The 15,000-nt window shown below is 34.4% G+C and overlaps 1 protein-coding gene across 1 annotated transcript; it reads right to left on the reverse strand.

The window, feature by feature from the left end:
- Window positions 1-468: 468 nt before the first annotated feature.
- On the reverse strand, window positions 469-8,957 carry LOC133318246 (ribonuclease MRP protein subunit POP4). Its single transcript, XM_061520240.1, has 10 exons — window positions 8,801-8,957; window positions 7,077-7,281; window positions 6,649-6,684; window positions 6,431-6,507; window positions 5,758-6,023; window positions 5,192-5,260; window positions 4,986-5,044; window positions 4,187-4,288; window positions 2,855-2,978; window positions 469-910 (listed from the first exon to the last, which is right to left on the reverse strand). Exons 1-9 carry the CDS (start codon window positions 8,834-8,836, stop codon window positions 2,881-2,883), a joined length of 948 nt encoding a protein of 315 aa, XP_061376224.1. The 5' UTR covers window positions 8,837-8,957; the 3' UTR covers window positions 469-910; window positions 2,855-2,880.
- Between the last annotated feature and the right edge of the window lie 6,043 nt (window positions 8,958-15,000).

Raw genomic sequence — 15,000 nt, forward strand, 5'->3', positions numbered from 1 at the left:
GCATCTATTTTTTGATAACCCAGAACGGAAGAACTCCATAATTAAATGTGTTTGACTTGCAGTAATTCTGAGATAGGTGACCTACTGAGGAAATTTTTCAAGAAATGTGCGAGTGAGAAAAAAATACACTAAAAAATCTTATGTTAGTATGTGAGGATAGTCATTGATTTTTAATACGGCCAGACGTCATAGAGATATACTATAAAACCCCCTCACTTAAAAAGCTTAAATTATTAAGTTGAATTGATTACTTATCATGGTATAGAAACCAAAGGTACCATGGGATCACAAATTTGATTCTCATTATTCTCCACTTTCTAGTGAAATTAATATCACAAGATAGGACCAAAAAAATTAGCTTCTGCAATATCTAACCCAAAAGATTCTAGCGTTATGAAACGTGTTAGAGAAATATAATATAAAATATAAAACAACCACATATTAAATTACTTTTGAAAGTGAATGATAGACGAGTGGACAATTTATCTACAGCTTAATCAACCTTAAAAATACACACATTATTGGATTGAGTGAATATAAGCAAAATTAAAATTACTTCATTTGTTGTTAAAAAATGAAATTTACTTTGGTACCTATAATATAACTCATCACATTATCCCCTGCTGTTCCTCGGAGACTTTCTCTAATTTACCCTCAAACAAATTCAGGCGTGGCTCACCAGTAAAAAAGTCGGACTTAAATAATTAACTTGAGCTTTTGAGAAAAAGAAACATTTCCAGTGCTGTTCATCATTTTAGTGCAGGGCAGAATGCTCACTTCTGTTATATAGTCCACTTCAGTTAGTGGTCAAATTGCTTCCGGATGTCAACGTGAAACATTCATGCGAAAATGAATATCTGCCTCAAATCCAGAGCAGTGGATAGTGATTTTTTTCATGACCAGCCTTCCCCTACAAAAATATCCGCAAGAGTTATCAATGTGTCAGAATGTAACCAGGAATTCTAAGTTGCCGACATCATATTTAACTGTATTAATGCTGCACACAAATCAAAATTAAAGATTAAAACCGAATATACTTGACAACTTGATCTTTTGTAAAAGTCTTAAATGGAATACAAATATACCATGCAGGGAACATAGTACGAACCTAAATCATTTTAAATTCAAAACAAGATAAGAAAAAAGATCATTATATCTGTGGTATAGCATTGCATTTTATTTTATTTCAACACGAGGTTGAAAAAATATTATATCAGCAATGTTTCATTACCCTCCTGAACATTTATGATTAGAGACACATGCATGCAATTGGATATTCTATACAAGCAAATCGGAAAATCCTAGGGAAATTAACAGTTCCCTAACCATTAGGTGCCAGCATGCCAAAAAGAAAGAATCATACACAAAGGAATGAAGTGTCAAGTTCCCACGACAAAAAAAGAGCAATCTTGTAGCTAGTGGGACCAAGCTCCACAATGAGACTTATCTATGGTATCATTCTAGTATAACACCAGCAGTGCCAAGGGCGCTCTAACTTTGGTCAGAAAAGCTATAGAACTAGCATAAAACACCAATATTTTTGTTGCTTGGGAACAAGTTTCAAGGCTCCAAAAACCATAATAAAAGGCTAGCAAATACATCACGGTGGGCGTCATACAATGCCCCCATATACAGTCAAGGCCATTGGCAGACCTACATGGTTGCTTATGTGTGCAAGTGCAAACACAAAAAAAAAAAAAAATTCTTTGAAAATAGCTTGAAGTGTAAAGTACTTTTTAGGTCCTCAACAAAAGTCACAGGGCCCATTTTATTTCCTTAGGGAAAAAAAGTCGACTTGTGATCATTCTGAAATTCAAAATAGACACAGTTAATCGAAATCGTGGTCCCTCTGAATAAGACCCACGTTAGTCCCACAAAAGGAATAACGTAGGTCTATTCTGAATTTCAGAGGGATTACAAGTGATTTTTTTTTTCTAAGAGATTAAATTGGGTTCCGTGATATTTGTTGAGGGTCCAAAAAGTACTTTACTCTAACTTGAAATAGCATTTATAAAAAATGAAATATGCGTAAAATAGCTTGAAATAGCAAAGTTTGATATATGTGAATAGTTTATTTTTCTCTTCTTGTTTATATTCTTTTATTTTTTAATGCATTTAAAAAGTTCTTTAAAATTAATTTTTGGGAGGCAACACCCGCCACTAAGTGTGCACACATAAAAAAAAAAAATTCTGGATCCGCCACTGGTCAAGGTCATCGTCATTTACCTTCTTGCCAATAATATTAATTAAAGCAAACTCGTCCTGCTTCTATAATGATATAAGTCAAGGCTATCGTTGTTTACCTTGCTGCCAATAATTTCAAAGCAAACTCCCCCTGCCTCTAATTATAATGATATAATTCAGCATTCAAACATTCTTACTCTCTCCCGTAGATAACTTGAGACTTTCAAAATGCACAAGCGTTACTTACATGGATATTCTGTTCATCTTAATAGTAAGAAAATCAACATAAAAACCTTTCTTAATAGTGAGATTATAGAAACCACAAGATGATGCTGATTGACCATTTTACCCCTCTTTTAAAATCAATTTACCACTTTGTCTATTTTCTTAAACTACATATAAATCTGCTCCTATTTGACTAAAGTTTGATCAAATCCTAGTCCTTGGTAAGTCATTTGCTCGAGTAAATGAGCAAGGGTGAGTCAAACTTTAGTCAAATAGAGGCAAATTAATATATATAATTCGAAAAAAGAGGTAAAATGATAATTTTTTATTAAAATGGGGGCAAGATCCAATCAGCCCAAGATGGCAATAACAACTAGCAAGGTTCCCTTAATAAGAAGATGAAGTACCATACTAAAAAATGGCCCTAATAGGATGAAGATGTTACCTACATTTGAAGGATCATCACTGGTATCATAATGCAACCTTTCTTGAACCGAGTTTATCTCCGTGCAGAGTGACTTTCCAACAATCAACTTGGAATACAAATACAGAAACCTTTTTGGGAACAACTGCAAGTTACCGAGTCGAAAGTAAGTATTTGGTCATCAAAAGTTTGAATAGGTAAAGTGTTAAAAAAAAAAATTAAAAAAAGAAACAAAGAAAAGAGTGAGAGAGAGAGAAATCCCAGAATAGATAAATCAACACAACTTCATCTTTATAGCCAACAAACCAAAGACTAGGTGATGGTGAAGGTTCCTATTTCTTAATCAGCTCATTCACAATGATGTAAGAGACACATAGGAACCTATTAGGAATTCTCAGTATGAGAGAGAGAGAGAGAGAGAGAGAGAGAGAGAGAGAGTGTGTACATGTGAAAGTAAATTAAAACCTATTTAATTTTCTTAGTAAAAGTGGATATTTATCTTATGACAGAATTACTCAAATACCGCACAATTTAATTGGCTGTAAAAAGAGAGCAAATGAGTTTTTGGTCTAATTAAAACACTGGAGGATTCTACCCTCCACACAAAGGTTAGGAGGTTAACGTTCAACTTGAAATGTAATTTAGAAACTACTGTGAGCAAAATTGTTTTGCTTGGGTGTTGCTGGTAAGAATCCAAAAGCCAATTTTCAGTGTTAAATTAGAAACAGAAATGTTTTGCTCGAAAACAGCTTCAAATCTTGTACAAAACCTATTATCAGCAGCAAATCTGGTTTCTTGTTGGAAAAGCTTTCCAGGTTTCCCTACAGAATACCAAGGATATATACCTAAAGGGACAATCTAACAGGACTCAACAAGAATCTCAGCCACACTACATTTTACGAGAATGATTACGATACGGGCTCGGTACACAGTCAGGAAAGTGGAAGCTTGAAACTGAAAGTTCAAAGCCCATCATAGACAAAATCTTCTTAATTTAAGCAAATCAGAAATTTCTCGTGTCATTCAAACTTAAAAGTTGCATTTTTCTGTGTTTGCAAGTTCCATTTTAAGAGAAACTGAATGAATTGAATGCAATTCATTGTTCCTCTTAATTTGAATAAAAACTTACAAACCGTTCATTTTAAAATTTATGTTAAAAGTTTCAAAACACAAGTACCAATTCCTTATAATTAATGAAGTGTCACACTTGCACAGCAATTACTAGTAAAATTTAAGAAAAGCATACACAAATAACTGTGTACGTTCATATAACCATTAATATTTATGAAACACAAGAATAACAGCTCTAACAATCCTAGACTAATTTCTATTTTTAAATAGTAGAAGGATTACCTCGGAATTTATTGTCTTCAGTAATTATCCCAAATGCTTCTGCAGTTTCACGAATCATAATGCCAGAAATTCCAGTAAAATGAGTTATTTTACACTCCACAACTGCAAAACATAGATGGAAATAGTACAATCAGTGGTAACAATCAGATAATATAGAGGAGATAGAGGCAAAAAAAATTTATTTTTTTTGTAGGAGTCTCAAAAGTCCAACTGTTTTGCAAAATTGAAAAGATCAAGTATGTTGGGCTATAGGAAATTTTTAATACACTAATATTAAACAGCTCTTACCATAGAAATTCAAGGCCTAAAAAATTGATTTACTTAAAGGCCTAAAACACATGAAAAAGATTATGTAGGCCAGTGGGGATCTCAGAGGCAGGGGAGGGAAACAGAGGGTTCAAATCAGAGAACCATTCTTGGGGAAGAAGAACAAGCGCTATGTCTGTAGCCTGAACCAATCAGCACCTCATCTTTATTATTGAACTTATTGCCATGATATAAACATAATGATTGCATGCAACTACTTCTACTCAACATCATTAGGTCTTTCTAAGAAACCCAAAAAATAGGCTTTCATGATTCAAGTTCATCAGCAACAGCAATTATAACACAACTTTCTATGCACATGAAAGACAAAAACATATTTGGGAAAATAAATACAACACCAGGTATGGAAACATTCATCAGCTCAAAAGTGAAAAGAACAGGACCAGGTATGGAAACTGTTTTCGCATTTCTGATAGTGAGATTATCATAGGTATTCGTAACTCATTTAAAAGTAAAAAAAGTGTGCTCGGACCTAAAATAATAGCACCATGTAGATCCGCACCAAGGAGACATTGAGCCAATTGATTTTTCCTGGAATATTAACCAATTCATGGTTATAAAAGCCATATGAGGAGACAAGTATAAATGATTAAAATCATTTTTTTCTTCCTCTCCTTGCTTACAACTTGAAGATAAGAAACTGTGAAATCCATCAATGGCAAAGATAAAAAAAAGTACCCAGTGGATTTAAGAAGCTGCATTATATAATCTTTCCACATTTCATGCATTGGCTTGAAAATATCGAATCTGTAAACAAAGTGAACAATTATTAGGGAACAAAAAGATTACCATTGTAGAAAAAATAACCAATTAGAATAAAACATGTTTTATTGTAGAAAATTATAGGGATTTAGGTAAGGAAGGAAAAACACAGAGAAAAGAGATACTCAGAATAATACAATTATAATGATATTGGCATGAAGGATGTGTAATGTGTTGCAAAATACAAGAACTAACCCCCATTTATACTAATAGTAGACCCTTGATCTTAATTAAATAAAGAAATAAAACATGAAATATAAGGAAATATGAAAACCAATCCTATGAGATTATCTTATGACACATTAAGATACTATAATGATATATATTATTTGTCCCTAGCATGAAACTCAGAATCCCCAAACACAAGGTGAAATGAAAATACTCCTTAAAAGAATATACAATACCACAATTGCAGTGCTAGAGCCATAACAATAGGGATGGATAGACTCCCAAGAAGTGTATTTTAGAGACACTAAACTTACTTATGAAATTCTTGAGGAAGATCTAATGATCCATGCTTTTTATGCTGTTTCATAGACATGTGTTTCTTAGAGCGTTTTGAATGAATTCGCAAAGCTCTAGTTTGAGAACCAGAAGATAGCGCACGTCCATGTACATAATTATCAAGAAGGATCCAGTTGTCAATTTTCATGCTTCTAGATCCTTGCATGTACCTTTGGGCTGAATCTCCTTTCTGAAGAAGCTCGTGCAATATGCTATCAATTGAACCTTCTCTTTCAGCAGACAACTGCAGAATAAGCCAGTGGAGAAAAAATAGGCAAATATATCATATTTGAAATCTAAGGATAAAGAAAATTTAACAACTTTATTTAGTAATGGGAAAACATATATATTCAAAAATGAAGATAAAGAAACTTTCACGTTTTGGTTAGATAGGGTGCAGGACTGCAGGGGCCTTCATTTTGCAGCTTTCTGTAGCTGTGAATAGGTTAAAAGGCTGCTTTTAAGACCCATAAATTACTCTTTGCATCAATGATTATTTTTTAGTGTTCAGGCTTCAGAGGAGATTAATTATTGAGTCATTGACTACATAGAATTACAATGGAAAATTTGATAATAAAATCCTTCAATTTGGTTTTATATTATTCTTGGCCATTACATGAGTTCCAAGCAAAAAATAAAAAGTTAAAATACCTCCTCATTAGTTGTAAGCAGATTTTCGTTTACAGGCAGAGAAAGTTGGGCATATGCTGGACCACCTTCTTCAATGTCTGCAAATAAATATTAACTTAATTTTGTCCATGTAAATTGGAGTTATAATTTGCACAAAACCTTCAAAAATGAAAATTAAGAAAATACAAAAGATAGAATCTTAAATATGAAAGGGTAGTATTACATTGACTATCTAGTACCTTGCAAAGTGGCATGACCAGAGAAACTGAAATTCCCTAAAAGGACAAAATAAAAAGTATCAGCTAAATGTCAAACAAGATACTTACAAATGCACATATCATAATGCAGAATTCTTACATTAACAATAAAAAAATAAAATCTTACACTTTTCCTGGCCAAACGGACAGGTTGCAAATGTATCACATAAAAAACAATAAAAAAAAAAAACCACTCCCCGTTAAACCCGACTAGCGAGTGTGGAGTGGAGGAAATCCTTGTACACAGCCTTACCCTTAATAGCAGAAGATAAAATACTTCATAAGACATGAAGTATTCATGATACAAGGAAAAATAACATGTGTGAGGGAAACATTCTATACTGTGATAAATTATTTACTGGCTCTCAAGATGAAAATAACAAAGACCTAAAAATTGAAAGTTGAATTACCTTTCTTGGGTGTTTCTGACGATGGACGGCGTAAATGCAAGGAAGAATCATTAGATGTAGAGACAGCAGGAATAGGTGGTTTCACATCTTCATCTATGGTCTTTTTGTTTTTCTTTTCTTTTAGGAGAAGTTCGGCTTTGGCAACAGCAAATCTTCTCTCCAAAGCCTCCAATGTGCGTTTTCTTGAATCTGCAGCCATGGACACCTACCTTCATGCAATATGAAAAGGGAAAAATATGAAAGGTGAAGGAAAAGACCAAAATATCATGGCTCAAAAAAGAGCAAGAGTGTCAATCAGAATGCTGTTCTAGCTTCTTGCCACCTCACAATGTGAGCAAAATTAGTAGGGCAGGCCGTTGGGGAATTGCCAATTAGGCCACTTGGTTTGGCAGATATTGGCCTTTTACGTTTGGGCAGTCCAATTTACTCTCCAGCAGTGGCACTGGACACTGACCCAATTGATTTTGCAAAGGTCACTTGATCGAGCCTCGTTCAGGTTAGGCTGAAATTGTATTGGCTTATACTTTATTGATTTAACCAAATTTTATCGAGCTCCTTGGAGAATTCTACCATTCATAAAGTTCAAAAATATATAGCACCGGAGGTTGATGCTAGCAGAGATTTGGGTAGGGTCACTAGGTCAGTCCAACCATGGGTCCAGTGGTCAAACCAAAAAATCCGATTATGATTCCAATGGCCAAAACCACCTTGATAATGTTTAAATTAAAGAAAACCGACATCAAGAACTGCATATATCCAATGCCACCTTCGCATGTATACAAGATCCCAAAACATCTAGTAAATATAATGCTGATTCGAACTATTTCTTCTCTAACCTGACTTTGGGAATCCATCTACGACATACATAACTAAGATTATTTTATACAGATAAGATGGCATCAAACATCAATGCCCAAAAGTTCTTATTATATTACAGGTTTGCATATTTCATATGTAATGTAATGATGGCCTACTCAAAATGTTATGGTTATAAGGCATGTAATTACGAATAAAAACACACATATTTGATTAATTAACCACTTATGACATTTCAGATTGAAACATGGAATAAATCTCGGGGTTCATTTTTTTAATCTAATTTTGGAATTGACTTTGATAATGCTGTTAATCAAGACTAGAAATAACAGAGTAGCACAACCCAATAATATTTTAAAAAATTGAAAAAAAGAAGAAGAAATATTAATATTCTTTTTGGTGCAAGTAGCCCCTGGTACCCAATGTTCATTTCATCAGTATTAAAATTCTTAATCAGCCAATCATTTCACCACAATCTAAAAAAAAAAAAAACCTCAAAAGAAACTTAAACGGACAAATTTTAGCTGGTAGCACGTGAACAAGTCCATTGGAGTAAGCTTCACATGCTTAACCTCTATTCAGAAGTAATATATATATATATATAGTAAAATGTCATTATTAACCAAAGAAATCAAGAAATATTTACGCTGGGACATAATCTAATTAATCCTCATACTTTTCAGGCAATTCATCAAACAGAACAAATACATCTCCAATTAATTAAAAAAACAAAACTACGAAACCATGAAATAATTACTCATACCATGTCCAGTCTATACAATCATTCAAGTTTTTCGAAATACATAAAACAAAAATTAAAAGCACCAAAGAAGAGAAGTGTCGCATGAATGCTACAACCCTAAAACAACGCAAATCAAGGCAAGTGAGTCACGGCTTTGAATGCATACCGAAAATAGAGAAGACTTCAACGACGTCAATGGCATAGGCCCAAACCCTTCAACTTCAGAGAAGAAACAATAACGCAGCACAAGTGCTTGCTCTAAGGTAACAAGTGAAACGAGAGTTCTATTAAGAACATAAAATATAAAACGGGTTGGGTCGCGGGTTCGGCAAGTTTTCTTTTAGTTTGAACCGGTTAATTAGAAAAAACGGTCTACAAACTTAACCGGACTGGTTCGTGGTTCTATCTAATTACGATACATAGATAGATGTTGTTGTTGGATGAGTTTTTTTTTTTTAACTAAAATCATATTTTTTTATGAATGAATGTTTGGATATTAATTTTTAAAAAAAAAAATAGTCACAAAAAAAGTTACAATTTTATTTTTTTATGCTAAAATTTTTAGCTTTTAAAAATAAAAATAAAAATAAAAAATTAAATATTTTTTTCAAAATTCAAATTTATATGAATCTCACTCAACCATCCCATCACAATCATGTTATTATCCGTAATCGCGGTCCCTATCTTCGCCATCATCAAATTCGACTTTCACGATTTGCTTTTATAAAAGAAATTTAGTAATTTTATACATGAAAAAAGAAATATTTTTTATTAATTTTAACATTTAAATATTTTTTAATTAAAAATGTTTTTGCATATTAAATATAAATGTAAAATAACTTTAATTTTTAAAAAATGTTCTTCCAAAAATACAAGGATTAAATTTTGTATTTTCAAAATCTTATCGAAACGGCCCATAGTACCATGTTTTAAGAAGCCACTTGTTTCATACATTTCTAATGTTTGGGTCTGGAACAAGTCTAGTCAATTCAAATTATACAATTGTAAAAATTATTTATAATTTTATTGTTTTGGGTTAAGTTATCATCTATACGTGTGTATTATATAAGTCTGATTTAATTAAGTGAAAAATATCTTTAATATTAAGGAAATATCGAATATTCAGCATATCTTTTATTAAAATTAAATAAAGTTAATATAACTAATTTTTTCCGATTCTATTTGTCCTTTTATGGTTAATGTCACCTAAATTAACCCCCCCCCCCCCCTTGTTTTTATTCTTGTAGTTCTGAAAATATGCTTAATTAAGTGATCGGTTTATATGAATTTAGATCATAATTATCAGTATCATACGATACACAATACGATTCAAAAATACAGTAATATGAATCGTGAAGTGTATCGAAAAGTAGTTTGTATTGAACATTACGATATTATATCATACTATACTATATGTATCATATATGTACGATACAAAAATTAAATTAAAATTTGTAATTTTTAATATTAAAAAAATAAAGATTTGATTTATGGTTTAAAATAAAAAATCTAAAAATTATTATCAATCTGAATAAATAAAGAAAATAATTAAATAAATATTTTAATATCTATTTTTAAATAAATTTTATTATATTTCTGTATCTTACTATTCACAATATACTAATACAATACAAAAAACCGACCAAATGATATACCATACGAATTGTGATTCAACAACTTTGAATTAGATATTTTTAATCATTCTTCTACGGTTTCTCCATAAACTGTCTTGCATAATTCTTAATCATCATCATGACTTGAATTTGTGGTCGGTGCTTTCCCTACTTGTCCAGAAAATTCTAATTAATGTGGCTCACGAAAAATTTGTGTCAAGCCCCAGAATTTTAAGCCAAGAAAAAGAGTTTAAGAATATTTCCAAAAAAAAAAAAAAGAGTTTAAGAACATAAAGAATTGGAGGGGTAATTAATACCATTATGTTGCACCAACACAATATACCGATACGTTAATTTTAAAAAAAGTTAAATTTTAATACGTTAGGACACGTTTTGATATTAAATAATATTTTTGATATGTATAATATAGTTTACATTTAATACATATAGCAACTCATAATAAGTCATATGATTAATTAAATATTCAAATTTTATAATATAAATATATATATATATATATATACCTTATTAATTTTTAGGTCAAATTTCATAATAGAAAATATTTAATTTATAAATTAATTTTTCATATTTAGTTAAAAAAATGAAAATAAAATAAAATTTGGATATAAAAAAAAGTGTTGGAAAATGTTAACCACATATCAAAAATGCGTCGGAAAATATTAATTATATATCGAAATATTAACCGCGTGTCGAAATATGTTAACCGTGTGTCGAAACATGTCGTTATCTAACACATTTTTTTTATTTTATTTTCTTCCAAAAAGCGTGTCCGTGCATAAGAATATACTCATATATTAAGGTCTAATATCTTATTAAGTGAAGATAATGATTTCCCTAATGTGAGTTAGGGCGTTTGGTACAAGGTATTTTGTAAGATTTTCAGAAAACTGAATTTTTATAAATTTTTAATTTTTGGATATTATCGTAAACTGAATATTTTGATCATATTTCTGATAGATTCCCGGCATTCAAGTTTTGTAGGATTCTAGTTCGAATAGAATTGAATTGGAAAAGAAAAGTAAACAACAAACTCATAGTTATCCATTCCGAGGAATTTATAAAGTTTTAAGATTGTTTGCAAATCAATGAACCATAACATATGTTTTTGACCCTTATAACCCTTTATTAATAATTAATTACCAATTTGACCTTGATTATAAACTATTTCAAAAATTTAACCTCCTCAAAAAACATAACACTAATCTGCCCATGTTTGACCGTTGACCACCAAGTCTACCCGGGTACACCCCTCGCTCCCCGGGTATTTTTTGAAAAATTTTGCCTACCCGAGTAGGTAGGGGTGTACCCGGGTAGTGTTCTTCGAATCTGGGAATTTGCTTGCATTATTTACCCAGATATGGAGGGGTGTACCGGGTAAATGTCGACGGTAAGGTTTTTCAACAAGCCAGAAGCCCCGTTTGGAAAACCCACAAAGTGGTACCCGAGTAGAGCTGCTGGAAGTTCCTTGTGTTGCGCGATTGAGGACGAAATCTTGCTCAAATTCTTCGTGGTTGTGATCATTAGTCCATGCATTGTGAGTCTCTGCCTTCTACCGATTGAAATCCATCCAAGGTTAATTTTTTTTCTTTCTGGATGTTTCCTGTTCTGATTTCATCCAATATGTTTGTCCCTTATTGCGTTTTTGTAGTTTGCATGGTTGTGTAATTTGATTTTGACCGATTAATTTTTGAAAAAAATGGCCCTAACCCTAACCCTAACCCTAACCTGTATGTATCTGATTTCTAATTTTGGTTATTTTTTTAGTTTAATAGTGTGACGCAATGACCTCTAGACGCGTTTCAAAGCTGTCAGTGACCCATTCCGAGAGAAGAACCAAGAGTCGTCACGATGGAGGGTCATCCTCTCAGCCCCAGGCTGCTTCGAATCAGGCTCTGGACTTGACGTTCGGATATCTGTTTGAGGATGACATACTTGCACACGAGAGGTTCGTGAAGTATTTCATGAGTCGGAAGATCTGCGAGCCGAAATCACTGGATTCGGCCTTCTTCAACTTGGAGCGTTTCGACATTGTGTCGCTTCTTGAGGAGACACATTTAGTTGACTTGGCGGAGATACGGTGCCCATACTCTGAGGTTATGGTAAGAGCCTTCTACCAGAACCTTGGGTACTCGCAAGGCGAGCTGACTTCCCGTGTCTGCGGGATTGATATCATCATGACTGCTCCAATCTGGACGGAGCTACTGGGGTTTGATTTTGATGGTGTCACAGGAGCAACACCATATGATGGAGACAGCCATCACATATTTGGTGATTATGACCGGGATGCCATTGTTACAGAGACTAGGAGGGCAGACACTGAGCCCGGACATTTTGCTCATTATCCTGTGAGCAACTTGTCGGTGTCTGCTCGCATTCTTCATTACGTGGTGACACATATTATTTTCCAGCGCCCGCATAATCACTCGAAGGTGCTGGAATGGGACTTTGTCATCTTGTGGGCCCTCCTTCACCGTCAGTAGGTGAACTGGAGGCATTATATATGCATATTGATGTGGAAGGCTGCCAAGTCAAAGAAAGCTGAATTGCCTTTTGCATTCCTGGTGCAGAAGATTCTGCATAGATTTGGTGTGCCTGTGGCAACAGAGACCTTGAAGACCGCCACAGGCTGGAATGCTATATTTGGTGAGAGGCTATTGAAGCAATGTGGAATCCTACCGAACAGAGCGGGTATCTGGATGTGGAAGAAGGCACCAGAACCACCTGAGATCCCAGTCCACCACGATGCTGAGATGGAGGATGCATCTGCAGGTGATGTGTTTGGGTTTATGCATTTTTTTGTTGGTTTTTTTAATACTAATGTGGTATTTATAATATGTGTTTTTCATGGTTTATGATGCAGGCCTTGATGATGACGATGACGATGACGGCGCTGCTGAGGTTGATGACGGACAGACACGTCCTACCCTCCATCTCTTGAGGGTGGATGGACAGCTCCTGAGGGTGGATGGACATCTGATCATATCATCGCATGGACTCATTGAGTACTGACTTTAGAGGATTTAGACAAAGCACAAGCAAGTGGCAGAACCAGATGGACACAAGGGTTACACGATTGGACACAAGGGTTACACGCTTGGAGGGTTTAGTTGGCAAGGGTGCCCATACTCAGGAGGAGGCTGATGCTGCTGTTGCGGACAGTGATGATGTGGAGGAGGATGATGAGAATGGGGAGGACACGCAATCGGATTAGGTTGTCCATAGGGTTTCACATGAGGGTTTTATATTACTGGGTGTATTTTGGGTTTAGTAGGATGACCATTTTGGATGTAATGTAGTCATTTTGGTACAATTAGGAACTTTACCTACATTGCATGGATCTTTTTGTACTTGGATGTTCAATATTCTCCCAGTCACCAAACAACTTAACGATGACCTTCATTTTTGCCTTCCAGGCCTTCCTGTACGTTATGTTGTATCCATATGTTCCCTGTATCCTCTCCTGTATCAGAGTTGGTTTTGTGGATGGATCTTCCTTTAACATATCTGAAAAAAAAAAAACAACTTTACCATATTCTCAATTAATCTGAATCATTAAATACACAGTAGAATACATACTCATTATATCCGCACAAATGACATCTGAATCCAATTGTCTATGATCCTGTGATAGGCCCTGATTTAGGCATGTGTGACCTTGACCCCATTTACGGACCACCCAATTAGCTCCCTTCTTCGGCTTAATTGCCCTCATATACCAGGGACAACCGTCAGCATGGTTTTTACACTTCATAACAAATCTTGACTCGTCGCTTTTTTCAACTATGGTTGTCCTGTGCCCCTTCATACAATGTATCTTCACAGCATGTTGCATTTCAGGTTTGGAGCCAAATTCTTGTTGCACAAATAATGGATCTCCTAACTTTCAACCTCCATGCAAGTCATCATCCCCATATAGGACCTCCAACTCGTCATTAGGGTGCGCCCAATTGATGAATGAATAATGTTGGCTTTCATTCCAAAAAGGCTCCACCGCAGTCCCTGCATCTAAAGATCAACTCTCATTTGTCTGAATGAATATCACCACAAATAATAAATTGTCTAAAGCCAATGTCACAATTTAATAACTTACCACTACTGACTGGTCAACATGAAGTGGTGACAAGGCTGGGTCAACATGAAGTGGTGACAAGGCTGGGGTGCCCAGACTTACAGCGCTCGTGTCAGCGTCAAAATTTCCGTCGACGTCAGTGTCTGACGAATCACCTTGTGGAATAGCACTTTCAGGTTCTCCCTCATCTTCGTTGTCCACATAGTCCTTATCCTCATCCTCTTCATCCTCATCCAATGCTACCTGAGGAGGTGCGGAAGATCGTACAACTGTATCTTCTTGACCAGTACAGTGTGCAGTAGTGGTTGCATGCACCGGTAAAGATAAAGACTGACCAGCATCAACTTCAACATATATCTCAATATATTTTAATACTTTCCATCCAACAAACGCATCTGTTACGAACTCCACATCTTCATCATCATTGATATCGTTACCAATGTAGTATATTGTATCAATATCCACTACAGTCTCTAACCTGGCTATCATGCGGTGGATGGATTGTATGTCTTCTAACCCCATTTTTTGGAGAATTCTCTCCTTCAATTCATTGCATGTACTGCCCAGTTTGATTTTCATCGTTTTTGTTTTTCCTTCAAATCGGACACCGTTCGGACCTTCAAAATGCCTTACATTGTAGTAAATAACTATAGGAACCATATT

The sequence above is a fragment of the Gastrolobium bilobum genome, unplaced genomic scaffold (assembly GCF_033153095.1).
Source record: "Gastrolobium bilobum isolate Gb01-03AN ecotype WA unplaced genomic scaffold, APGP_CSIRO_Gbil_v1 utg28756, whole genome shotgun sequence".
Classification (NCBI taxonomy): domain Eukaryota; kingdom Viridiplantae; phylum Streptophyta; class Magnoliopsida; order Fabales; family Fabaceae; genus Gastrolobium; species Gastrolobium bilobum.